The following is a 24638-nucleotide window of genomic DNA, read 5'->3' as shown; positions in this document are numbered from 1 at the left end:
GATGTCCATGTCCTTTGAAGCCATTGCAAAGCCAGTTTTTTACACTAATTGCACACTATTAAACAAAACAATATAAAGCCCATTCACACAAGCTCATAAATTTAGCGAACACTTTAACCAGAACAGGGTCATAATGTGAACAAAGCCTAAGTTATTTCCCTGCATTTTTTAATATTTAAATTTTGCAGGGGTTTAAGACCTAGTAAAAATTACTGGAACATGCTAGGAAGGTGAATAACCAGAAAATTGCTATCGTCACAATGGTCTATGTAAGACTCACCAACAGTTTCTCGCATCAGCAACGGACTTTGAGCAAGTTCCGTGATGGCATCTACAAAGCCCTGTGATGAAAGTTGCACATCTTTTCAATCTCCCGGTCATGATTTCGGATCCGGGCATCCAGCGTTTCCATAAACGCTTGTGGGCATTGGGCTGGTCATCATAATGGACCTGGAGCACAGGCTACATGTTAGGGCTTACATGGCAAAAGGACTTTTAAAATGCTTCTTTCACAGGCTGTGCTGGGGTTACAATGATTCTTAGCATAACTTCACTCACTAGACAGAATCTTGCTAAGTAATATAATCTGCAGTCATAATTATTATCATAGCAAACATACATATTAATACTTCCAAGAGCATTTCATAACTAGCACATATTTCAGTAGTAGTAATAATTGTACAACATTGTGTTTGTGAACCGGAATCCTGACAGCGGTAGTACAGATCGCCTGACTGTTTTGTTAACAAATAGCAGTAATGTGTCTCAGCCATCTATCAGAGCAGAGAATTGTAGGAACATCTGATTAGCATGTTTTAGCTTTCCCCCATACCATTCCAGATAATTTTATTACAAAGAAAAGTTTTGAACCAAAGAAGACAGATCTATTCAATAATTACAGCCATCTCTTATGATAATCGGCTATCTTAGTTAGTTCTCAATCCACCAGCGTACTGTATAATCAGAGGAGTGTAGTTATGTGCTGCTAAATCTTACCACTGTTACTAAATTTGACAGTTTCTTTATTTGCTGGAGAAGGCTCAATTTAATTTTACATATTTAATAAACATAAAGGCCTTCAGGTCGGTTGAGCTCAACCCTCAACGTGGATGTGTAGATGAAAAATGAACACGACTATAAGGCCTAAGATGGTGCTGACCACAGACATACAATAATTATATGTCTATTGTGAATGGTGCTGACGAGCTAAAGCAGCTACATGACAGCTGTATTCACAGAGGAGCCTTTTCACCACACCCACAGTGATGTGCACGTCAACTCCCCGGAAGTCCACGACCTATCAGATAATAAATATTCATTCACAAACGACCACTAACTCAGATTTTAACTACAATGATCTGGGAGCTAGCTGCTGATATTGCCTGTGCTTCATTTGAACACTGTTCTCAGTGTGTCCCCTTGGCTAGACCGTTAGCCGGGGCTAGTCCGTAAACAAAAGGTCCTGGGATCTGAATAATATAGACAATCGTGCAGATATATAGCATTTATAATGTACGAAGACGCAGCAAATTTCTCACCGGAGAGTAGGGCCGACGCAGGCCGTTTCCGTGCTCTCTATCTCCTGTAAAATGCGTTCGTGCTCCGTTACACACTCTAGACTCTCGGTGTCCGCCATGACTGCTCTGTCTGCAGAAGCAGCACAGTGCGCCCAGCGGCCCATAGGGGGCGCCACACCGATACAGAACAGGTCAGTGGGGCTAGTGTGGGACAGAAACTTGGTGTAATGCCCACATATGTGCATTTGTAGAAATGTGTGAGAGGTAAAATTGTATCATGGTTTACTCTTAAAATAACCTGTAAACATTACCACACAACCATGAGTAAAATAAATTACCTTAGGGTAGTTCCCAGTGGCAGGTCAACCGACTCTCAGTTCTGCACATATGTTACTGAAGGTAATGTCCTCTCTGTCCTTTGGTCCTGGCTCAGGCCTGTGGAGCTTTGAGACTGCCATGTCTGTTATGAGAGCTGCAGCTTCAAGCAGCTGAGCGTGGACACCTGCTTCATCAGCACAAAGTCAGGGAAACCTGACAAAGACAGAGACCTTGTGATTTAGTGAACTTTGGAACACTAGCTATAGTTAACTTCACAAGATCTATGTGTCCTTCTAAAAACAGATTAAATGTAACAGTACACCTGTAAAATATGCAATATTAAACATAATTTAGACATTGACTTGTATCTGCTGCATTTATGCTCAGATCCAGGACGACATCCCAATATACATCACAACTTTACTTGTTGATATTTATTCCAATGAAGGACACAGTAGAAGTAGATTATAGCATGCAGCTGAATGTGTGATATGTGGCCAAAGAAGGTTGCTATAATGAAACTAAAAAACAATGCTTTTAAAGGAGTGTTTGTCCTTCAGAACATTTTTGTCTGATTTATATATGTTAGTTATCTATTTGAACCTGGGTTTTACTGCTGTTTCTTTCCTTCACAATGTCTGTGAAGTTAGTGCATGAAAGCATTGTGTAGTTGACACATCACTTCTGCTTTCCTGCTATTCTTCTGTGGATGGATTTGGCTCATTGTGAGTGTGCCTGGGCCTATATGACAACACACACTTTCAAAAGGCTCCTGACTATGAGTTTCCTTATTGGCTCCAGCTGAAAAGGAGAAGTGCTCTCATATTAAGCTCTGACTGTTTTCACATTGTAGAGTATACCTGTTTATTTGCATGTGTCGGTAATTATAGCGCAATGTTTTCACTATTTGCAAGGCAAAATCTACAAATGTACAAAAATTACTGTTTCAAATTATCTTTACCTTATACTGCCATTTGTGGGTGTCATTATCACTTGAAATGATGTAAATTGAAAGCCAGTAATAAGTGCTATCCTAACTATCACAATTTAAAGATAGGCATATAACAAAACCATTTTGATGTGTAGGTCTATCCACTGATTGATTGAATAAGGGGGGAAATACTTTTACATGATATTTTCAATATCCTACATTAAACTGCAATTGCTCTGTACTTGTCAATAAAGTTAGACCATCTTTAATCATCAAACTGTTGTGCCCTTTGTGGATAGATTTCCCTGTAGCAGTGCAGGATGTGTCACAGTTCTTCCGGTTTCCTGTCCTGCTCTGTTCCAGTGGTGTCTCCCTCAGCTAACCTATAGTGTTTTTATCCTGCTGTGCAGATCCTCATGGTCCTATCATGTACAAGTATCACTAGCATCTTTAAAAAATGTCCTATATTATGGTATAAGTGACTCCTGTGAGCTTTAAACCATGTTATAAAGCTGTTACATCCTTAAACCTTTTTCATGAGGAAACAGCATCATAACATAGATCAGAAAATAGCATAATATGGACCCTTAAAGTACACATAGTATCTGTAAGATATGAAGAGTGTGACTGTTCTCTTATTTAACAGATAGTAGGGGAGATCTAGGTATAGGCCTAACACTGACTTGTGTAATGGGTATTTGTCAGTATACTATGGTTTGCAAGTAAAGGGGTTACTAATATAATAAATTCATTATGAAAAAAAGAATAAAATATGAACCTAAAAAAAAAAAAAGAAAGAAGAAAGAAAAAAAGAAAAATGCACGAGTTGCCATTGTTTCACAGGCACCTGCTCAGTGCAGATTAGACTGGAAATAACCTGTAGAGGGCGCCATCGAACCTCAGACGAGTCAAATGAAAAACCAGGAAAAGGGTTTCTTCTTTGGAGCTGATTTGAACTAGACTCTTCAGCAAGTGAATGCCAATAATATTGTGTATATATTTTATTTAAGTTAAATAAAAACCAACATCAGAATGTTCAGCATATTTGATAATGCTCATGGTCTTTTATGGATGAAGTCTTGCAAATTAAAATCTTCTGAGTCAGGACTGGTATAACAGATGTCATCTCATAACAGAATTCCGAGTGTACTAATTTGAATGCTGGTGATTGTTTGGTAGCCCTGTGTAACTACAGGCTTTTACAGGTCTATCACACAAATGATGAGAAGAAGTTTTGTTTCAAGTCAGTTTTAGCAGATGTCCCCCAAGAGACAACAGGCTTGTTTCAGTTTGTGGTAAGAACTCACATCACTGCACAGATCCGTGTCTCTGACTCACTATCTGCACAAAACAGGACAGTTAGACACCAAATATGTGCGTGTTCACAGCAGCCTGGTATAAAGACGGAGAAAGCAGCGGCCCAGTCACAACAAATTAGAATAACCAAACCTAATTTTGATCCTTTATTAAGGATTTTTCAGCAGCTTTACCAGATGTCCCATCAAGGACAGTCAAGTTTCATGGTACTTATGGCTCACCGGCCATATTAGTAAAACATTTTTTCAATTGGCCAACCTTTGTCCCAATACATAGGAAAAGTCAAAGCTTTGTCTATATGCGAACTGATTGTGTAAACCTGTGTATTCAAATGTACCCGACTTTGGTCAAACCCTATTCTTCAGTTCAACCAGAGGCTAGAGCACATACTTCTTCAAGCTTGTTATGTTCGCATGTGAGTGCTCTGCTGACTGCTGAGTGAGCGCAGTTAAACTTTTCTGGTGGCTCACTGAACTCTCAAGTGGTCTGGTGAAACAGCAGTGAACTGATGCATGTAAGAGCACATCTCCTCTCCAACATGAGGCAGCAGATGACCCACTGTCACAGTTGTGAAACAGTCTAGCACTTTTCAGAGACGGGAAGTGAAAGAGGAGTAAACAAGCTGGGCAGAGGTACATCTCTGCACAATCATGAGTGTCAGGGGTTGGGGGGGCGAGCGGGAAAGGAAGGAGAGAATAATGGCATAGATGTAGTAACAGTCACACTTTCATTCATACACAAGCCGTCTGGGACACATACACCCAGAGCACATCCTGAAAAAACAAATCTACCCTGTCCTTCAAAAGAAACATCTGCAGTGACTTCCCAGATCTTTGCGCCATAATGCCTTATTCATATAGAAAGTATTTTAGCATGAAACAAGCTGGGAAGCCTCAGAAGGTGGCAAATGTGGCGAGCCAAGGTCCTGATTGGTATGTCCAGGTAACCAGACTGATACAAAGCTAGCAATGAACCAATCTCACAATGAATCAACCTCACATTGTGATGGTGGACACACAGCACAGCAAAGCGTTTGGTACTATTGCCACAGCAATATTGAACATCAGGATAAAAGACCAGCAGAACATGAGACTCAAATAAGAGCTTGTGAAGGTCTATGTATATTTTGGGCAGTTGACAACATATATTGGACTGGACCTTTGTATACAAATCACACAAACACACAGTCCTTGTATGCCTTTTGAACAGTGACAATGGCTGAACATAAAATTCATAGAAGAAAATAACAAAAGATGACTTGGTGTGCCACTTACAAATTTATTTCCTGTTTAGAGGTCTCTACCCCAGAACCATTCCCTAATCCATAGTTTCCTGTTTCTTGTTTGGCCCCACCCTCTACAGCTCTGCAATGTCTTTCATCTCTGTCCTTTCCTGTCCGTGTGGCCAATCACTGTTTTCACAGTGGTGAGGAGGAAACCAAACACATGAACACTGCATTGTTCGACCCAGGCTCATTATAGCTGCCAACAAGTGCAGGAATAATTTCCTGAAAGGCCACACCTAATGAAGCAGCATCACGAACATCGCCGTCTATGAGGCAATAGAACAACTAAACCCTGCAAAGACCACAATAGGATGATTAGCTGTTGGCTATTTCTTTCTGCATCTGCAATATAGGTTTTTACATGTTTCAGTATTTTGGATCAGATAATCCTGATAGCCAAATTTAATTACATAATGGATATTAGAAGTTCCTCATAAGTCACCTATATTGCTGCAATTATCTAGTGTGAGAATATTCTTCACACCTGATCCCTCTGTCCTCATAAGCTGAGAAACACACTGTATTTCAAAATATTCTTCTCTTCCTTTCTTCAATTATAGACTTTTAATTATTAATTTTAAATATAGCCATATTGTCAGATTTACCTGACTTATTATCATTATTTTGGCCCTCAGTTGAATGAGTGATATTTTAACTTGGCTCAGTATCTCCTGAGCTACCCTTACCACCTGCATGGTGCTTTGAGGTAACCCGTGGTTACACAACACTGAACTGGATTAAATGACATAAATAAAGATACATTGAGCACACATTTAATATAATGTTGTAAACATCAGCCTGGACCAGTTCTAGTTTATATAACTAAGCTGGACTTAAATTATTATCAGAATGGAAAAAACAAACTTGCTTTGTCCTTCCTGCACATTACCTGTACATTGTTCCAAAAATGTCACTTGTGCCTAATAGCACTTTAATTGAGTCTGATGTTTGCAACGCCTGGCCATCACTATTTATTATAAGCTGTTTGCTCTGCCTGTGCCTGTTTGAACGGCTAATCGCTCACATGGAGCCTATCTAAATTGTATGGTGAGGCAGAAAAATCCTGTACTCTTTTAAGTAGGGTCTGACAACCTGAAACTGTGCCTGTCTTCCGCTTTGCGATGGCCTAATTGAAAGGCAAATATTCCAGCTGAGTGCACTCATGAATCAGTGGGAACTCTCTCCTTGGCTGCCTGAGGAATGGAGGGCTGCTGTTTCTTCATGGTCTGATCTCACTGTTCTGTGACCGAAGGAAGTCAGTTAGACTCTCGTAGCATCAGCAGCATTTAGGCATCGGGGAGCATCACATTAGACCATTATAATAGAATAATGTTAGCAAAATTAAACCTCAACAGGTACGTGTGCCTTGTGGTGATAACTGGCTCAAATAGATATCATGCTAAATAAAGCCTTGACATTTTGATGACCATTACATATTGGACAGGCAGGATGTATTAGACATATTTTACAGTTTTGTGACTGAGCTCTTCAGAGGACTCATTAAGACTATGAAAATTGACTATTTGTCTACATGAGCTCTAGAGCTAACAGTAATGTATAAAGGACTTGGTCCCCTGCACCTGCAGTGGAGCAGGGTGACTTAGGAAAAACACATTTGTCATCATTACAGCTCTTGTGACACTGGGCGTTCGTGTTGCTCTGAGATCACTTTTGTTTGCCATCTTTCAGCACACTCCATTTAACTGAATCCAGCCTGGAGCAAGCCTGCTGTTTGCCTGTGGACCTGCTCATGTATCATGTGCCTAAAGATTCGTCAGACCATTCAGTGCGCTTCAGTATAACCTATTGCCTTTGCTGTTCTGTGTGGTATTCTCTATTTATTTAGTCATATTTTTGTGAAGTTGATAATGAGACCACTATCACAGCTGTGTTACTTTGTGTGAAATGTGACTGTCTTCTTATGTTTGCGCAATGCTTGTGCATTCTCTGTGATGATTGTAAACACTAAAGGCATAAAATCTGAGTCAGGATCCTTCCCTGGGGAACCAAGATGGACTTCTTTATGATTACTTTGGTACTGCAGAATTTCCACCAGTCCACTGAAAGAAGTCAAACATGTCCCGCTTAGTATATTTATGCAGCATAAATGCTCCAAATAGCCACTTGTCCTGTCCCTTCGGTTGGGGACCACTACACTTATCAGTGGTGGTGGGTTGTCTCATTAATTGATTGTCTCTGAAGCAGGAGGGGCAGATAATGGTTTTCCATTTGGGCCAAGGTCAACACTCCACACATTCCACAGTTGTTCAATTATAAGCACACATTAACCAATCACACACGCACACATGCATGCACGCCCACACACACACACACACACACACACACACACACACACACCCCACACACACACACACACCCCCCCCCCCACACACACACACACACACACACACCAGAGCAAAAGTTAATGTCCCTCCAATGCAAAATAAATTACATAAAATGATGAGGAAGTCAGCATGGTACATGTGTCTTGTAGTGTGGTCCTCCACTCACAGTAGGACTGAACCTGACTGAGCTGTGAGCTCTGAGCTGAAAGAGAAGGTTTTTGGATCAAGCAGAGGTTGCAGTGTGGCCCTTTGGAATCAGTTTACTGTCCCCAACATTTCACCCAGCCCTGTGTGCACCATGAGTCCCTGTGTTGACTTTCCCCAGCACAATCTGTGAAGCATTACACAATAGAGGATAGATCGATGAGCTGCTGTTAGTTTTGGAATCGTCCGTGTGGGTATATGTGCAAGTATGTGTGTGTAGTGCTGTCACTCTTCTGTCTCACAGTTTCAGTCTTTGTACAGGTGTAGGGCCACTCTTTTGAAAGTGTATTGCTCATATATATAAGAGTAAGATTCAGATGGTACTGTCATCAGTCACTGTCCTGCTTGATTGTATTGCTCACTGTGCTGAGGCTTCTCACAATCATTAACCTCATCTACTTACCAAAAACTCCCCCTCTGTTTGCTCTGCAGCCCATCGATAAGCTATTTGAAGTTTTAATGTCCTTCTGATCTGTGGCTCCACTATCACTCTGGCAGTAGCCCTTCATTCAAACCACAACACGCCTTAATTATTAACATGTAGTCCCTAAAACTGGCTGGAATTGAAAATGTTATGAGTGTTATGTTATGTTGTACTTATGAACTGTTATAATGTTATAATGTAATGTTATAATGTTATAATTAGCAAATAGACTTAAAAGCAAAGGTGACCAGAGGTCTTAAATTCTCAGGCAATAGTGAGTAAACAAACTACAAACAAATTACAAAATTAAAAAGATAGAAATTGTGGTAACAGATTATCGTGACTAAAAACAATACATGAGATTTTGTGGGACGCAAATTGTTCATTTATCAATACAACAGCATCATTATAAGTGTAGTTGGCATTGTCTTGCTATTGACTAATCTTATAAAACCATTACACCCAATACTTAATTCTCAGAAGAAGAGGAAGAGCCATGACCATCAACCACCAGGGCAGACATACAGCAAACAGGTACAGCAGAGGGTCGTTGCGGCAACAGAGGAGAGTCTAGGACCTCAACTGCCTCAAGAGATCAAAACCACCATAAAAAATATTTTCAGTAAATTGCTTTACATAAGGAGATTTATATAATAATGCAATAATTAAACAATTAACATAAGACTATATCACAAGACACTTTTATTACACATTTAATGTAAACAAACACAAAGAAATTATGATTTTTTTTAAGTGTTATAAAAATGCAAGAGCTCTTTCATCAAAATTACTTTTGTAGTCAGTGTGCAGAGGTCAGCTGAGGTCTGTGGGTGTATGTCCATGTCAAATACTTAATACTGTATGACACAGAATAAAGTAAAAGAAGTTATTGAGGGCATAGTTTTATTACCATTATTGTCCTGGAACAGCCTTTACTTAGTGGGCCATTGTGGCAATTTTCATCAACAGCTTTCTAAACAGCATGAGCTCTGCATCTGCCCTGTAGTGTGTGCATTTGTTAGAGTGTTCAAATCTGTGAAAAGGCACTATAAATTCTACAAGTCTCACAGGGGACTGTCCTCAGAGGGGACAGGTGTGGACCTCAGAGGGGACAATGAGGACCGCAGTTGAGGCACGAGGGGACTGTCCTCAGAGGGGAGAGTGTGGGGTCCTCATGGACTGGCTGGTGTCCTCAATGTCCAGCTCTTGGTCTGTGTCTGACAGCTCTGAGTCCAGCTGGTGCTGTGAGGGGTGAGGTGATCGAGGGGCTGAATGGCTGTCGTTATCTGAGGGACTCTTCATGGGGCTGGGCTCACACTTGGCTCCCTGAGGGGTCTCCTGGAGGAAAAAGGGAGGTTTGGAAGAAGCTCTAGTGGAAAACTCTCAAATTAATATCTCACCTGTTTAAGCCGGCGCCACTTGGGCTCTGCGGTTTTGGAACCAGGTTTTAACCTAAAAACATTGAAATATTTTTTTATACTTTTATGCTAAGCACAATTAACACACTTCCCTATTGGTTACAGTGTTACACTCTGTAGCATTATGATGGTTACTATACAATAGTATTTCTGTGACTCCTCTGGCTGTTCAGGGCAGATGATTACCTGTCGCTCTGTCAGCTGCAGACTCTTGGCAAGTCTCTTCCTCTCTGGAGGAGAGAGGTATTTCTGTTGAGTCAAACTTCTTCTCCAGTTTCCAGCGTTCTGCTCGTTGGAGAAGCGCACTTGCCCCCCTTTCCTTTTGTGCAAGTGGCCCGCGGAAAGGAACGGGCCCCACAGCAGAGGTTTACCTGCATCAGAAAAAACACTCAAGTCCACCGACCGCTGCTTCGAGCACACCCGAAAAATAAATAAATAAAATAAAATAAAATAAATAAATAATCACATGAAAGTCAATAACACAAACTAATGTGATGAAGGCGCGGTTTATTAGGAGTGTGCGTTTCCGTATGGACTTAATGAGGCTCAGACTGGGGAAGCGCGTATCACGGCAAAGACCAGCTTCCTGCCTCTAAAGACAACTGACATTGGGAGAGTGAGTGTAATAATAATAGCATAAAACGATAAGTAGGATAAATGCAGACATTTAAATAAAAGACGCTACAAAAAAACCCAAAAACTTAAGCCTAAACAAACAAACAAAAAAATCGCTCAATATTCTGAATCCCTGCACAGAAGGGTTAGTTTTTATTTTTGTACTCTTGGTTTTGAGGGGATTGAGTGAGCGCTATTAGAAGATTGAAAGGAGCTGCCTACAGGAAGTGCAACAATAGTGGAACATATCAGCGCCGAGTGTTTCCTCTATAGTTTCTATTGAGGATGTGGAGAAATAATCAGCAGCGCGCCGCGCGCCCCGAGGAAGTCCTGGCCCCACTCCTCCATCACACTATCAGCGTGAAACAGCACCGCAGCGGCTCGGGCCCGCGACCTGAGGCCTCCATTAGAGCCCACAGACAGCGCAGTGTGATGGTGGCGCGCACAGCGCAGTGTCAGCGCGCGTGTCACACTCGGCTCCTGTGAAGTTCTAAACAATAGGATCCAGGAAGAAGAGTCAGGGTCTTCACCAAGTGCGCGTGGATTTAATTTGCCACAACAAAAAGGATTTGAAGCTATGCCTATTTGATACAGAAAGTGATGGTCTCAGAGCAAAAATCAGTACTACTAATGAATGTAGGCCTAAAATCCTCAGTATTTCAAAACGCGCAAATATGGATCACCAGATTTGAGTCGTGATAACAATGACGCGTGATAAAGGCTTATAGACCTATATAGCTACAGTTCTCCAACGCTGCCTTCAAATATGTGCACATCGGGTCTTAATTCATCTAAAATTGTTGCTGTGGCAAAAAACGTGCAAAGATGATATTGAGATATGAATATATTCTAATGTAAAGTAAGCCACATGTTCAGGTAAAAAGAGCTACGCTTCAGCTAAAATGTGTCAAAGAGATTTTAAGGAAAATTAAAGTTATTTATTAAAGTACTAAAATGTATAGTTTTATCGTTAACAAACATGTCAAACATTAAATGAGCACCTTAAAGTGCTTTATTTACACACAGCTCCATGTGAATCGTGCCGTACAGATCCCTCAACTCAGCCTCTTCTGGTGCTCTGTTACTGCAGCACCCTGCACTGACCAAACCCAGTGCCCCAAGTCTCATAGACACTGAAACAAGCCCCATGTCATGACCCTTGAGTGGAACATGCAACAGGAGATGCACATGCACACCTCATTTTTTGTTTTTCTTTTACTGAAAATGCTCTGACTGTGTGGACAACTGTTTTAAATGATGGTTATGGCTGTGATAGTTATGAAAGAACCGACATCTCAAATATATGATGTCAAAAAGGCTGACAATGGTGCTGCACACCAGCTATAATGTTTTTCATTATTTTGCAATTAGTACGCGTAGGAATTATTATTATTATTATTTATCTTTTTGTTATGCGTTCATGTATTTACAATAAAAACTATTTAAACAATTAGAACCATCAAAATATATGCTAAAAGTCATATGATGGTGGTTAATTATTAGCTTAAAGGCGCGACCCAATTTGCCTGAAGAGTTAAGGTAAATTGAACCCCATCAAATTGTTCATTTAGGTTGAGCAGATTATAATACATGTATGGGTACAACAGTCAGAACATGTATTACTTATAATTTCTTTAGCTGTAAATTACTTCATAATGTACTGTCCGGCCAGTACACTTGTTGTCTCTGTTTGGGGGCTCTGCAGGCTGGAATATAGATGCTTGGCCCTCCCACAATAATCTCCACACACCAATCAAATGTTTTGTTTTTGTTAACATACAGAAGTGGCAGAAATTGAGACTGTTTGCATACACTGGGAGTGAATATTTAAGGAGACTAGGGGCTCAAACCTTATGTGGCTCATTTTACCTGATGGCCTTAATTTACCTGACTTCACCCTTTAGCTGTAATAAAAAGGCCTGCAAAAATACACGCAATTAGGCTACACACAAGAAAATCATTTCACACATTTGCTTAAAAGTAGCGCAGTGTCGCATCTAGAATAATATCAGTCTTATCAGTGTAAAAGTAATAATAATAGGCAACTCAATTTACTCCAATAATAACATTCATCAGCTTATGCGCTTGCCTCAGCTTTGTGCCATCTTTTTATTTATGGCCTTTTCTCTCTTTTCTATTTTTTTAACCAAGCCTCAATCAATGCAACAACAATTATAGCGGCTTTAATCCATCGGAACCCAGTAGGCCTTGACCTGATGTCCCCCATTGCCTGCTGTGTGCACAATTTTTCAAGTGTGGTCCAGAACACTCAGACTCACCCAGCGGCTCGTGTCGGAGTAGTGGCCTGCGCGTGACTCGCCTACAGCGCGTGCCTGCGGCTGTAGTGGGTACATTGGCCCGGGGTACGGCCCTGGCGTATAGGGCGACGTGAAGAGTGGGTGCAACGGCGTGGGTTCGTAGATATGAGTACGGTACTGAGATACCAGACTCGTGGAAAGAATGAATGTACAGATGGAACAGAGGGGACGTGCGTGAGCGGCGCGGGACAGGACGGCGGAGACCCACAGGGAACAGAGGCCCCGGGCCCACTCCGGCTCAAGATGTCCTCAATGGAGAAAAGGTGTCCGCTGAGCTGACGGCTGCGTGGTCATAGCTGCGTACACTGGTAATGACATGTCCTTTAAGGTTCTGGGGTCTCCTGATGAACAACAAGGCGCCCGGCTCCGCGTGGAGCGGGTGGCAGTTCTGTGCGTAAAGCAGTGGAGTTCCCTCTTAAGAAAACGCAGCTCTCGGGTCCTCTGCTCTCTCGGCGAAGGGTTCGAACTGGGCTTACCCGAGGAAATGTTTGTGAGCAGCTTTGAACTCCGAAGGCCGTGCACTACAGCGTTACCTCCCACACTGGACCGTTATGTGTCTGCGGCAAGGGGGAAAAGTGATAAGCGGGCGGCCCACTTCCTGCAGGTGTCCGAACTGGCTCCTCATTGGCTGTCTCCAACGCGGTGTGGCCCTAGAAGCAAGATAAGTGCAGTTCAGAAGATCATGTCCATGGCCCATCCTCAATGGCCGTGTTATCCGTTATCCGTAACGGACACATCTGTCGCCCCACAGAGCGCGTGTTTGGCAACCAGTGATAGCCAAAGGTTTGTCAGCGGACTAATGCCTTTTGTTCATAGCAATAAGGGACACAGTTTCTCTTTGGGCGTAGTAGGTATTTAAACTGACCCTAAATCAGTGAAATCTGTTAGTACATTAAAAATGCGAAGTCTATGTTAATAGCCTGGCTTATAATAACTAAACAACACAAATAGGGGGAAGTGAACAATCTTAATGATGTATAGATTGGCCATTCCAGAAGCGTGTTGTATATGAATTAAAAGGCCGGAGGCAGACTCACATCCTGTGAGCACTGCAGCGGTTTCCTCAATCTGTTAAACAATAACGCGGACACTTCTCTGTTTGGGAGTGACACCACGAGCCTTCGCCAGATTTTTTATGATCATTCATGTCTTCAGAGTCCTTATCAATGCTTTACAATGTTCGATTTTCTAATGAGGGTAAAGCGAACTCACTTCTAACTTTCCAACGGCTCCAATTTAGATATATTGTCTGCCTCGAAGCAAACAGTCTTGAAGTCATCAAAGAAGTCACCAAAAGGCTAATATTTATACTAGGACAATGATTGCAGCGCATTGATCCTGCAGCTTCCCCTGGCGTCAGGCCAGTGTCCAAAAATGATTGATTGGTCCGGAGCAAGTGGCCGCGCAGTGGCTCCAGACAGCAGCCAGGGCCTCACACTAGGGCCATATCTGCGCACCCTAAAGGCTTTGAGGCGAAGTGGGGTGATTGTACACGGCAGTGTGCGGTTCTGATTTAACACAGCCCTATCAGACATGAGGGTCAAACAGGGCTATGAGGGTAATGTTTTAGCCATCATAACTTATTTAATGATTTTATTTAAAACGTTTTATACACGATGAAAAAGTTAACCAAGGAAACAATGGCCTTTAAACACTTCAGATTCATGTTTTAAAAACCCACAATGGTGAAGTCCCGACTTTGAAGGGCAGAGCAATTGGGCAGAACACAGGGCCATATCATTCAGAATTTTTTAGACCATATTTGTAATTTATTGGAGCTAATGACAATTTGCCCACTTTATTGAGATGAAATGCTATATAAGAAATTACAGAACATTGATATGCCTTTGAGAATCAAATCCTTGTAGTAACATACTATTAACATAGGACCCAGCATTTCTTTCAGTGAAAAAACATACATATTTAATGTAAACTCAAAATACACAAGTGTGCAATCAAAAAAATGACAAACTATGAAATGCCCCATCACATGCGACACTCCTGTATATGGTTTTTCAGTCATCTAGCCCCATTGTTCCATAGTCTGTGCCAGCACTGTTCTCAGCAGAGTGTTGTCCTGATCTGTGCCAGGGTTGACCTCAGAATGTGCTGCTGTTGTCTGATCTGTGCCAGGACAAGACTGAAGCACTTTAAGAATATGTCCAATGTCCACTGGTCCTCATGAAGGACGTCCTCCAATGTGAATGGGCCCTGTTTGGTCCTGGTCAGAGATTTCACATGGGCACAGGATGACAAAGCTGCAATATACAAGTAATTTAGCTGAGGGCATGATATTATTTATAGTAATGTGAATAATGTGTGTGTCTGACCTTTACCAAGGTCGTCCACCAAGCTTCTGACATAAAATCCACCTCCACACTCAAGATCTGCCCAGAAGAGATGACAACATATTTTCACCAAAGCATACTTCAGTTCAGTCTGAACTTAAGCCATCGTGGTAAAAAAAAAAAAAAAGAAGACATGAAACACATGGAGTTCTCTGACCAAGAGTGAACAGTGGAGGGCTGAAGTCTTGCAGGGTTATGTTATAGACAGTTACTGCTCGAGCAGGTTTAGCCTCCACTTTCTGACCCTGTTTCAGCAGTACAGACAGACGCTGCCCATCCTTTCTTCAGTGCAGAGTAGCTGCCAAAACAAAAAAATACAAGTTTTTAAATGCTTCCATCATAAGGGCTCTTTTTGAATAAAAAACAAAAATCGAAATTGTCATTTTTCTGACCAGATTAGGTTCATTAATTTTATTTTTAATCAAGATTCAGTACACCACAGCACATTTTAAAACACATTGTGTTAAAATTTTGGAGTTAATGTTTATCATTTTAAATATGTGTATATGTGCACTTGTGAAAGCACATGTGAGAGGGTGGTACACGGTTGAGTGGTTCAAAGTGGGGGGTCGGGTGGGTGTGGGTTGAGAGGGAATGATTTTAAATTGGTCTATGTAAAGCACTACATACAAACCTTGTTAAATTGATAAGGGAAATGTGAACTACTAAATTGCCACTCAACAAACATATACAAACTAATCAAATCTCTCTATGCAAGGTTGTCATATAGCCAAGAATAATGAAAAACTCACAGTGGGGGTACCTGCAGGATGTCACCAACAAAGCTCTTCAGCTTGTCCTCCATGTCTGCCCTGGTGACATGCTCTGACCAGAGGCAAACACACAATGAGAAATGGCATAGAGGTGGGTCAGATTCCCTTATGTATAGCACACTCACCAAAGGGTTTCTCCAGGGCCACAGTCCCAGTGGCATCAAGAGTGTCTGTGGCCTTCCCCAGTTCACCCACTGCAGTATATTTCTGAAAACAACCAGAATTAATATTTCTGTTTCGTAATTTCTACATTTTAATTTATAAACTACAAATGATAAACTAAAGGGACTCACCTTTGAACCAGCCAACATTGCACTGAGCATTTTGGTTCCATTTCCAACACCAACCACTGGCAACAACAATCAGCACATTATCCAGTATGAAATGTAACAGTGTCCCTGTAGTAGCTCCAGTACCCAGTTTGAATGGGATAATAAAAAGGACAAATTTTGTATTGACAAAATAAGTACAAATTTCAAACTGATAAAAGTTTCGATATTGAACTCTGCCTCTTTTATTATTGTGGAATATAGTGTCCCCTAGTGACAGAACATTGGTCAGTTTATGATTACATTGCAAAATGAGGAAAAAATACAATATGAAAACATTAAAGGGCCCATATTACGCAATTTTCTGATCCATGTTATAATGTTGTTTCCTCATCAGAGTTTTTTGTTTTGTTTCATTCACACATGTTTAACACACAAATCCAGCAGTTTTAGGCCGAGTTCTTCTCTCAAATAGAAAACACTCTGTTCCACCTAGTGAAGGTAAAAGGTAGCAGTTCACTTGAAAGTTACCACTACATAACATCACAAGGTGGAACAGAGAATTTTTGATCTTTGGAGATGTAGATAGACTAATAATAAAGGGTTACTCAAAATGTGAATGAAACAAAACACAGCTCCAGTTATATTTATGATGAGGTACCACCATTATAACATGGCTAAATCTGGGATCAGACTGCACGTGGTGCAACTCCGGTCCGGTGGTCAGAAGCATTCCGTATCGTACAAAATACAAGAGGAGCTCAGATGGCACGCTGTGCAGTTTGGTGGTGCCAGCAGAGGAGCCGTGCAACTTTGGATCAAATCAGTTGGATTCTATTTTTGCGGGACACCTGCGTCGTCTGCAAGACTTTTCCCTTAATAAGTGCGTGCAGATGGACCGGGGGCAGTCCGAGTGAAAGGCGTTAAATTTAAAAAAGGTCAATTTTGCATAATATAGGACCTTTTAAATACATCAAAAACAGCTGTGGCATCTTCCAGCAAAAGTGTACAGACCTAACACCCCACTGGCAGCACTGTCCAGGGTTCCTCCATGGCCCATCTTCATGCATTGCCTCTTCCTTTTCCTCGGATTGGGGTTGGTGACCCCCGCCTCTGTGAAACAGCCACACACAAGTTAGTATTACAGTGCAAAAGGCAAATGATACTTTGCAGTGACATCATGCTGGGGGTGTTCTACATGCATCTCTGTGGCGGAATGTTCAGAAGTTACCATGGTGACACAATGCACACATTAATACTGCCAAAAAAAATAAATAAAAATTAAGATAGTCTGAAAACTAAAAAAAAAAGTACAACAATGGGTTTAAACAACACATTTTCAGGAGCCTGTGATTAATAGGAGCGTTCATAGTCCTGTTTAGGTGTCTAATTTTCAACAAAAAAGGTCAGAGTGACCAACTGAACTGTTGGCTAATGATAGCTAGCTTGTCACTGTAAAATTAATTGAGATGGACTTGTTTAACAGCACAAATCAGCTCAACTGTATCTCCAACGAGGGCAGTTCTTTATGGCCAGATTGTGTTAAACAAAACTCAGATAAAGTGTAAATGGAGTAGCAGAGATTCAGACAGAGTAGTCCCTCAATTAGCATCACACCCCTAGGGAATGTTGATGACATCAGCTGCAAAGTATCAATAGAGATGACACAAACCATTTAGTACCTCTCAGTAATGCCTCTTTGAGCGCGTTCAGCACATCGGCAGACGTAGGTCCTTCTTTTTTAAACACGGGGAAAACTCCGTTGAGTGCTTGCAGTCTGGACAGAGAGCTGTTACTCAAAATTTCCAGCCATGCTTTCTCTTCTTCGTTTTGTGTCATCGGATTGTCTATAGGCTCCACCTAGCGTCGTTCATATTATACACTATTAAAAATACGAATTAGTTTATATCGGACTTCCAATTCCTATTAATCATTTGATGTTTGTTTTATGCAGCCTTCGAACAGGTCTTTATTTTACCTTGCCACAGGCATACAAATTAATTTATGGAGTAATTTCGTATCCCACTCCTGGCCAATTGGCGGCGATACTACAGCTTGAGCTTGTGGGTTAAGAAACAATGGACTTCAATATCCATCGTGCTTTGCGCCATACTTATGTTTACTTCCGCGTTACGGTTAACTTCATGGATCTAGGTTAACTTCAGTTGACAGTAGTGATCCTTCAGGTTTGTAGTACGTTTATTCTACTCGTTGGTAGAAACCTAAAACTATACAAACCATATTTCAAATGGACACGCATCACAAGACACAAATGTAGAGTTAAATTATATCTATCTTGGCTTGTCCACGATGGTATTGTGTTTTCTCAGTTCATTTCAATCAGCTTGTGTTAGATTTGCGTTTTGAAATATATAGCACTGTTACAAAATTTACATGATCACAAAAGCAGTAATCATATAGATCTAAGCTAATTACAGACGTGTGTTCATGTTCATGTCAGGCATGATTAACCAAACGCCAGTAAATTAATTTTTAATTATTTATTTATTTATTTATTTATTGGCAACAGTGGTATTTGGAGGTCAGTAGATCAGGTAATGATCACATTTTTGGTGTGCATGTAAACAAGTCACTGTCTGTGTTTCCTACAGCTTGTGTGGGTATGGGTGATCTGAGGACCGTGTACCTGAGCCTGTGCAGGGAGAACGGTGTGGAACCTCAGCAGGGTATCCTATCCCAACTGCAGAGGGGGACACGATTGAACTTGAGCGCGCACAGCCTGTCTGGAGACACCTGCTCCATACTGTCCAGGACTCTCCATAAGAACCATTCAGTCACAGAGCTGCTGCTGAGTGACTGTATTCTCAGCGAGGATGGTCTGAATGTGTTCCTTTGTCTCTAGTCTATAATGCCTAACAACATGGTTCTCGCTATTCACATATTTATCACTGCTTGGGTGCAATGTATTTTAAAATTGATTTGATACTTACTAGCTATGAATATATTTATCCTGTTGAGTTCAGCTGAAATCTGAAATGTAGTAGGGGTAGTTTTGTGTGTGTGAATTTTGCCCATTTCTTTACTTTTAAAAGAAAAAGTTTTGTGTGTGGTAATTCTAGGGGCCGTTGCACTCTTAACTGGACTCATTGGAAACACCTCTCTGAAAGTCCTTGATCTGAAGGTAATGCACCCTCTCAGTGAGTTATATACTTCCCAATACTGTGTTTGTGTTTTCTTGTTTGAATGTGTGAGATCTATTACAGGGTAATAACCTCAGAGCTGCTGGAGCTGAAGTTCTGGGAAGGTTGCTAGCACAAATAATTCCTTAAACAGGTGAAGTTTATCAAAATAATGTCTGTCTCAGGGGCCACTTACCATTGTGTATTTTTTTCTTTTCGTCCACTCTTCTTTGTGTAATCAGGTTGGTGCTGGAGTGGAATGCACTTGGCTTGTGGGACGAGGCCTTTTCTCTCTTTTGTGAAGGTCTAGCCTCAAACTCTGGTCTGAAACAGCTGGATCTGCGGAACAATCAGATCAATCCCCAGGGAGCGTCAGAGCTATCTCAAGCCATCAGACGCAACAACAGCCTAGAAATGTTAGGTATCACTCCTTTTGATTTATTCAGTTTTCTTGTTATGCATTGTATGTGTACATTCTTGTCACTGTAAACTGCATAACTGTCTCTGCAGATCTGAGATGGAACAACATTGGTCTCTTGGGGGGGCGCTCTCTTTTAGAGGCTCTGCAGAAGAATAAGTGTCTCGTTCAGCTGGAGATAGCAGGAAACAATATCCCGAGCGACATGGTGCGAGCCCTAGGTGAGGTCTCTCCTTGAATATATGAAGTCTGATCTAAAAACTCCTATGAAGTGTTTTTGGATCAAACTGTAGCAGGCTCAGTGCAGTTCTTCAGAGCTGTTAATCAGTTATTTGTCTTTCCCACGGTTGAAGTGAACAGTTGGTTTTGTGTGTGTGTGTGTATAAAAAATGCACACAAACAATATGGTACTTATGTAAATAGTGCTTGTTACATTCAATGAGCAATGCATTTTATAAGATATTATCATATTATTTATGCATTCTAGTTTATTAGGGGATGTATCTATACATAAAATGATTAAATTAAACCACAACTATGATGTAAAATAAAATAATTATGCTAAAAAATAATGTATGAAACTGAGCATTTTAGTCAGGCCTGTTTTAATTGATTGCTGCTTTGATTACTACAGAGCAGAGCACAGCACATAACAGTGAACAGCAGAATGCAATGAGGGAGAACCGCAACAGAACACAGGTGCTCAGTAAAGAGATCCAGATCCTGAAGGAGGAGAAGGGACGACAGGTGACTTTGTGCAAGGCCTAGATGGGTTTGTGTTCATTGATTCATGATTAATGATTATTTCTTTGTGATGGGCTTTGTTAGTTTCTGAGTCTAATGGAGACCATAGACCAACAGCGAGATGAGATAGGGCGCTCAAACAGGTCAGATGTCAACACATCATGCTTTTGAGTATCTTTGGGCATCTCACTGGGTAAATGTTATTATTGAATTACTATAATCAACTAAACATATATTGTCCATAGATGTACATCTTTGCAGATGGCCCAACTCCAGGAAGCCCTGAATGAGAGGACATCAGCTATCAGTTCTCTTACTGCCAAGTAATAATTGTTACTTATCAAGTATATCATATTTATGTTATTTTAATGTGGCAACTGAATGAAGAACTCACAAACTGCAGCTGTCATTACAAGTGAAAGTGAGCATGTTAATGATGACGTAATTTGCAAAATCTACATCTATGTTTATTGAAATGGCCAAAACAAAGGTGACCAAAAATATATATGTTTTTTCTTAATTTAACACTGACCTGTGGTCATGATGTGAATCATGAATTTTGATAAAAATATTTAGATATTTAGACCTTTGTGATAACTGAGAACACACTAAGTGTTACAGAGTATGATGCTGTGCTCTCTGCAGGTTACAGATGGCTGAGGCTGCATTGGCTCTGTCTGAACAGAAGAACACCAACATGGCCACTCTGCTCACTCAGACAAAAACTGAGAAGGAGAAACTGTGGGAACAGCACAAACAAGAGAAGAAGAAAGAACTTGAGGTATCTCACATGTGTATTTTAATAAATGCAGGCATTACAATATATACTGTATTATCGCCAACAGAACAGTGTTCTTAAAGAAAGCAAGCTTCTCAAAGAAATTCAGAGTCTGACCAACAACAATGTTCAGCTCAGAGATAAGGTAAAGCCCACAGTGACATGTGGCCCTCAGGGCTCCTGCTGCTTCTTTTCAGCTCAGTGTTTGTGTGGCAGGTGGAGGAAATGGAGCACAGGTGCAAGTCCCAGCAGCAGCACATTTTTGAGCTCAAACAACAACTGACCAACAGCACAGCAGAGCTCAAGATTCGACTGGCCCAAACAGAAGGTATGACAAGACTGCACCTGACACTGAAGAAAATGGGGAGTGCTGCTTAATGATTATACTTTTTTACACAGACCGACTGGATAAGGAAAAACTATATTCAAAACAGGCTTTGGAGAACCAAAATAGCCTGCACCACAAAGAGGTCAGCTCCTGTGTGGAGACCATAGAGTTCACATTGGAAACATACACAAAATAATGACTTCAGTGTGTGATGAACAGGTGGAGAATGTGAATCGTCATCTAGAGGAGAGTGAGAGAGCTTTACAAGAACGCATTTTTAAACTTGAAGCTCAGAGAATCAATTTGGAAGAGGTGTGTTAAGCTTTTTAACATTCAATATTTTACAACTTGAGTTGGTTGAATGAAGAAAAAAAAAAGTAGGATTCTGTCAATATTTGGTTATATTATTCTCATTATATTATTCTCATTAGTGAGTAACAGTAATGTTGTGTGGGGAAGCATGTCTCTTTATTTTAGATGATCTTCCAACTTTTGTCCCATAGGAGGTGAGCCAGGCCAAAGCTCTGTGTGCAAGTGAGCGGGTCCAGGCACAAGAGGAGCTAAGCCGTGTGAGGGCACAGCTTCGACTGGAGGAGGTCTGTTCTTGCTTTACAGTCTGGACAAGTTCTATGCTCCAATGTGGTCTGACTGTGTGTTGTGTGTGGGCAGAGGGAGCAGGTATCCTCTTTGAGGGAGAAGCTGTCCTCCCTTCGCTGTTCCCTGCAGGAGGCTCAGCTGCACGCTTCCCAACAGAAGGACCTCATCTCGGAGCTGCAGGCCCGGAGCAGCCAGCAGAGCTTGGAGGTGGACACTCTCAGGCGGAGAATTGACGAGCTACAGCAGGTCTGTAAACCACTTCACTCAGAGGAATATTCATCAGTGATTCAAAAGTTTGCCCCATTATTTTATGTATACCTCAAAAGGGCTGTGCAATTGATCAAATACAAATGGGTAGAACAGTGCTTTAATTATGTAGATGTTGTTCTGCAGGAACTGTCGGGGAAAGAGCAGGAGAAGGTGGCGGAAGTGAACAAAGTGCGGGTGGAGCTTCAGGAGCAGATTGGACGTTTGGAAACTGAGAGGGCAGCTCAAACAGGACTCAAAGAGAGGATAGGCGCTCTGGAAAGAGAGATGAAAGGTTAGTTCAATAGTCAGTAATGGGCAGTACAACAGAAGCTTTCTAGTTTTGTCTCGGAGGGATACTATGGACAAAAGGCAAGATATATTTCAAAACAAAAAAAAAACTTACTCAGTTCAATTCAGTGCAATTCATCTTTATTTCAGACTCATGGTCCATTCAAAGAACAGACAGACAGTAACAATACAAAACAATAACATCTATGTTTTAAAAAGACAACCATACCAATGTCTCCACATTCTGGATTGGTAGCGAATTGCACTGCATCTTATGCTTGTGAGTGACAATATAATTTCATTTTCTGACTTGTACAATCTACAGATAAACCTGTACATTAAAGTTCTCAGTACAGCTTGCAATGTATTCACTCCTGCAGTGACAAACATTTCAGTCGCACTGGTCCACCGTGGCCTCCTCAAGAGCACCCGCAACGTGTCATTATAAGCCACCTGCAGCCTCTGGAGACTGGCTTTTTTGTACTGAGTCCAGAGGTGGGCAGTGTATAGTGGTGTACAATATGATTTAAATAACATTAACTTTACATCATCAGAGCATGAACCGAACTTGAACAGAAGAGTATTAGCTTGTGCATACAACATCCTGCATTGTCTATAAATATCATCATCATCTACCATGTCCGCAGTAATGATATGCCCAAGATATTAAATTTTAGCTGTAACATTCAATACAACATTAGACAGGCAAAAATCAGGATACCGCATGTGTTTATCCTCTTTAGTCCTACAAATCATGATCATGCTCTTAGTTGCGTTATACTTGATGTCATACTCCACACCATAAGCTGAACAGATGTTGAGTAGCTGCTGTAACCCAGCGGTGCTCGGACTAAACACAACCAAGTCGTCTGCATACGTTAAGTGATTAAGGACAAGATTCCCAGCCACACATCCAGTTTTACATCTTTTGAGCTTTGTAGACAGTTCATCTAAATACAAGTTGAACAGAACTGGGGGCAAGATTCCTCCTTGTCTAACCCCATTGGTGACTCTAAATGGGCAGAAACCCTGTTTCCCCCACTTAATCTGCATTGTCTGCTGTCCATACCAATAAATTAAACAAAAATACGCACAATATATTTGGGTACACCTTTCTGAATCAACTTCATAAATAATTTTCGGTGATTCACTCTGTCAAATGCCTTGGATTACTTATTGTTGTGAAGAAAAAAAAACTTGAACTGTGTTGACTATATTGTTTTGGTTGGCTCTGTTGACCCAGAGTTGATATGAAGTGTAATATTCTTTTGTGCGCAGTGCAGAGTAGCAACCACAGGGAGGCGCTCCGGGACAAGGACAGTGAGATCACGTCATTGTTGGAGAAAGTGCGGCTGAGAGACGTTCAGATCCAGAGAATAACAGAGGCTGAGGCACAGAGAGCCAACTACCTGCAGAGTGCCATTCTCACCTATGTACAGAGCTCACCACTGGGGCACTTCAACAGTCCAAACAAGCCCCTCTGACCCACACAAACTGTTCTACTCATTGAGATTGAGATGACAACTTTTCAACTTAGAGGCAGACAGCAGATGCTAACCGCTCTGCCACTAACAAGGCCAAACACACTCCACCCACACATCTGCACTGATCTTAACATGAAGGTCAGTAAGTCTTTATTAGCCATGTCTAGTGTGCTGAATACCATTGCAGAAGCGGTAAGACAGATCCACTTGTGCCTACATACTGTGAAACAATCTCAAGTCTGTTTTTTTAAACCATGCCAATGCTGGTACATTTTTTGTACACTGTAGATTCAGGTAAACCCAGACTAATCATATTGATGTGCATTTGCAACCTCAGATGTTGGTTTACTTTAATAAAAGTCTTGATATAACTGTCACTTGTAAGATTTTATACTTAAATGTAAACAGGCTTGTTGCACAAAAACATTTTTCCAATATAAATAGTGTCTGTTTGTATATTATTGGAATACCCTATATATTTAAGCTATATATTTCAAATGTTATATGAAATGTATATTTTCTAATTTTGC

General features: G+C 41.1%; 4 protein-coding genes across 4 annotated transcripts in view; 1 reads left to right on the top strand and 3 right to left on the bottom strand.

Moving 5' to 3' along the window:
- The window catches only part of exoc6 (exocyst complex component 6), a 21217-nt gene extending 20918 nt beyond the window's left edge, over nucleotides 1-299 (bottom strand). The window contains exon 1 of the mRNA XM_055229555.1: nucleotides 281-299. The gene's annotated coding sequence lies outside the window, so the exon portion shown is untranslated. The remainder of the gene's footprint in view (nucleotides 1-280) is intronic.
- A 9141-nt stretch (nucleotides 300-9440) lies between these two features.
- Nucleotides 9441-13228, bottom strand: hhex (hematopoietically expressed homeobox). The gene is given in 8 exon segments (XM_033985382.2): nucleotides 9441-9679; nucleotides 9742-9762; nucleotides 9764-9793; nucleotides 9946-10130; nucleotides 12654-12687; nucleotides 12690-12827; nucleotides 12830-12946; nucleotides 12948-13228. Coding segments are annotated over 8 exon segments (777 nt in total). The 5' UTR covers nucleotides 13011-13228; the 3' UTR covers nucleotides 9441-9490.
- Nucleotides 13229-14715: 1487 nt separating this feature from the next.
- Nucleotides 14716-18093, bottom strand: trub1 (TruB pseudouridine (psi) synthase family member 1). Its single transcript, XM_033985226.2, is given in 10 exon segments — nucleotides 14716-14855; nucleotides 14858-14950; nucleotides 15023-15079; nucleotides 15198-15321; nucleotides 15323-15338; nucleotides 15793-15865; nucleotides 15939-16020; nucleotides 16107-16162; nucleotides 17097-17195; nucleotides 17765-18093. Coding segments are annotated over 10 exon segments (897 nt in total). The 5' UTR covers nucleotides 17922-18093.
- Nucleotides 18094-18190: 97 nt separating this feature from the next.
- Nucleotides 18191-24406, top strand: lrrc45 (leucine rich repeat containing 45). Its single transcript, XM_033984958.2, is given in 17 exon segments — nucleotides 18191-18268; nucleotides 18695-18919; nucleotides 19163-19224; nucleotides 19307-19643; nucleotides 19733-19861; nucleotides 20275-20387; nucleotides 20469-20527; nucleotides 20630-20707; nucleotides 21030-21165; nucleotides 21230-21307; nucleotides 21379-21490; nucleotides 21562-21632; nucleotides 21710-21802; nucleotides 21994-22086; nucleotides 22160-22333; nucleotides 22481-22628; nucleotides 23903-24406. Coding segments are annotated over 16 exon segments (2103 nt in total). The 5' UTR covers nucleotides 18191-18268; nucleotides 18695-18705; the 3' UTR covers nucleotides 24109-24406.
- Nucleotides 24407-24638: the final 232 nt, after the last annotated feature.

This window comes from Periophthalmus magnuspinnatus, chromosome 19 (assembly GCF_009829125.3).
Source record: "Periophthalmus magnuspinnatus isolate fPerMag1 chromosome 19, fPerMag1.2.pri, whole genome shotgun sequence".
Lineage (NCBI taxonomy): Eukaryota > Metazoa > Chordata > Actinopteri > Gobiiformes > Gobiidae > Periophthalmus > Periophthalmus magnuspinnatus.
This window is presented reverse-complemented; position numbering and strand designations above follow the sequence as displayed.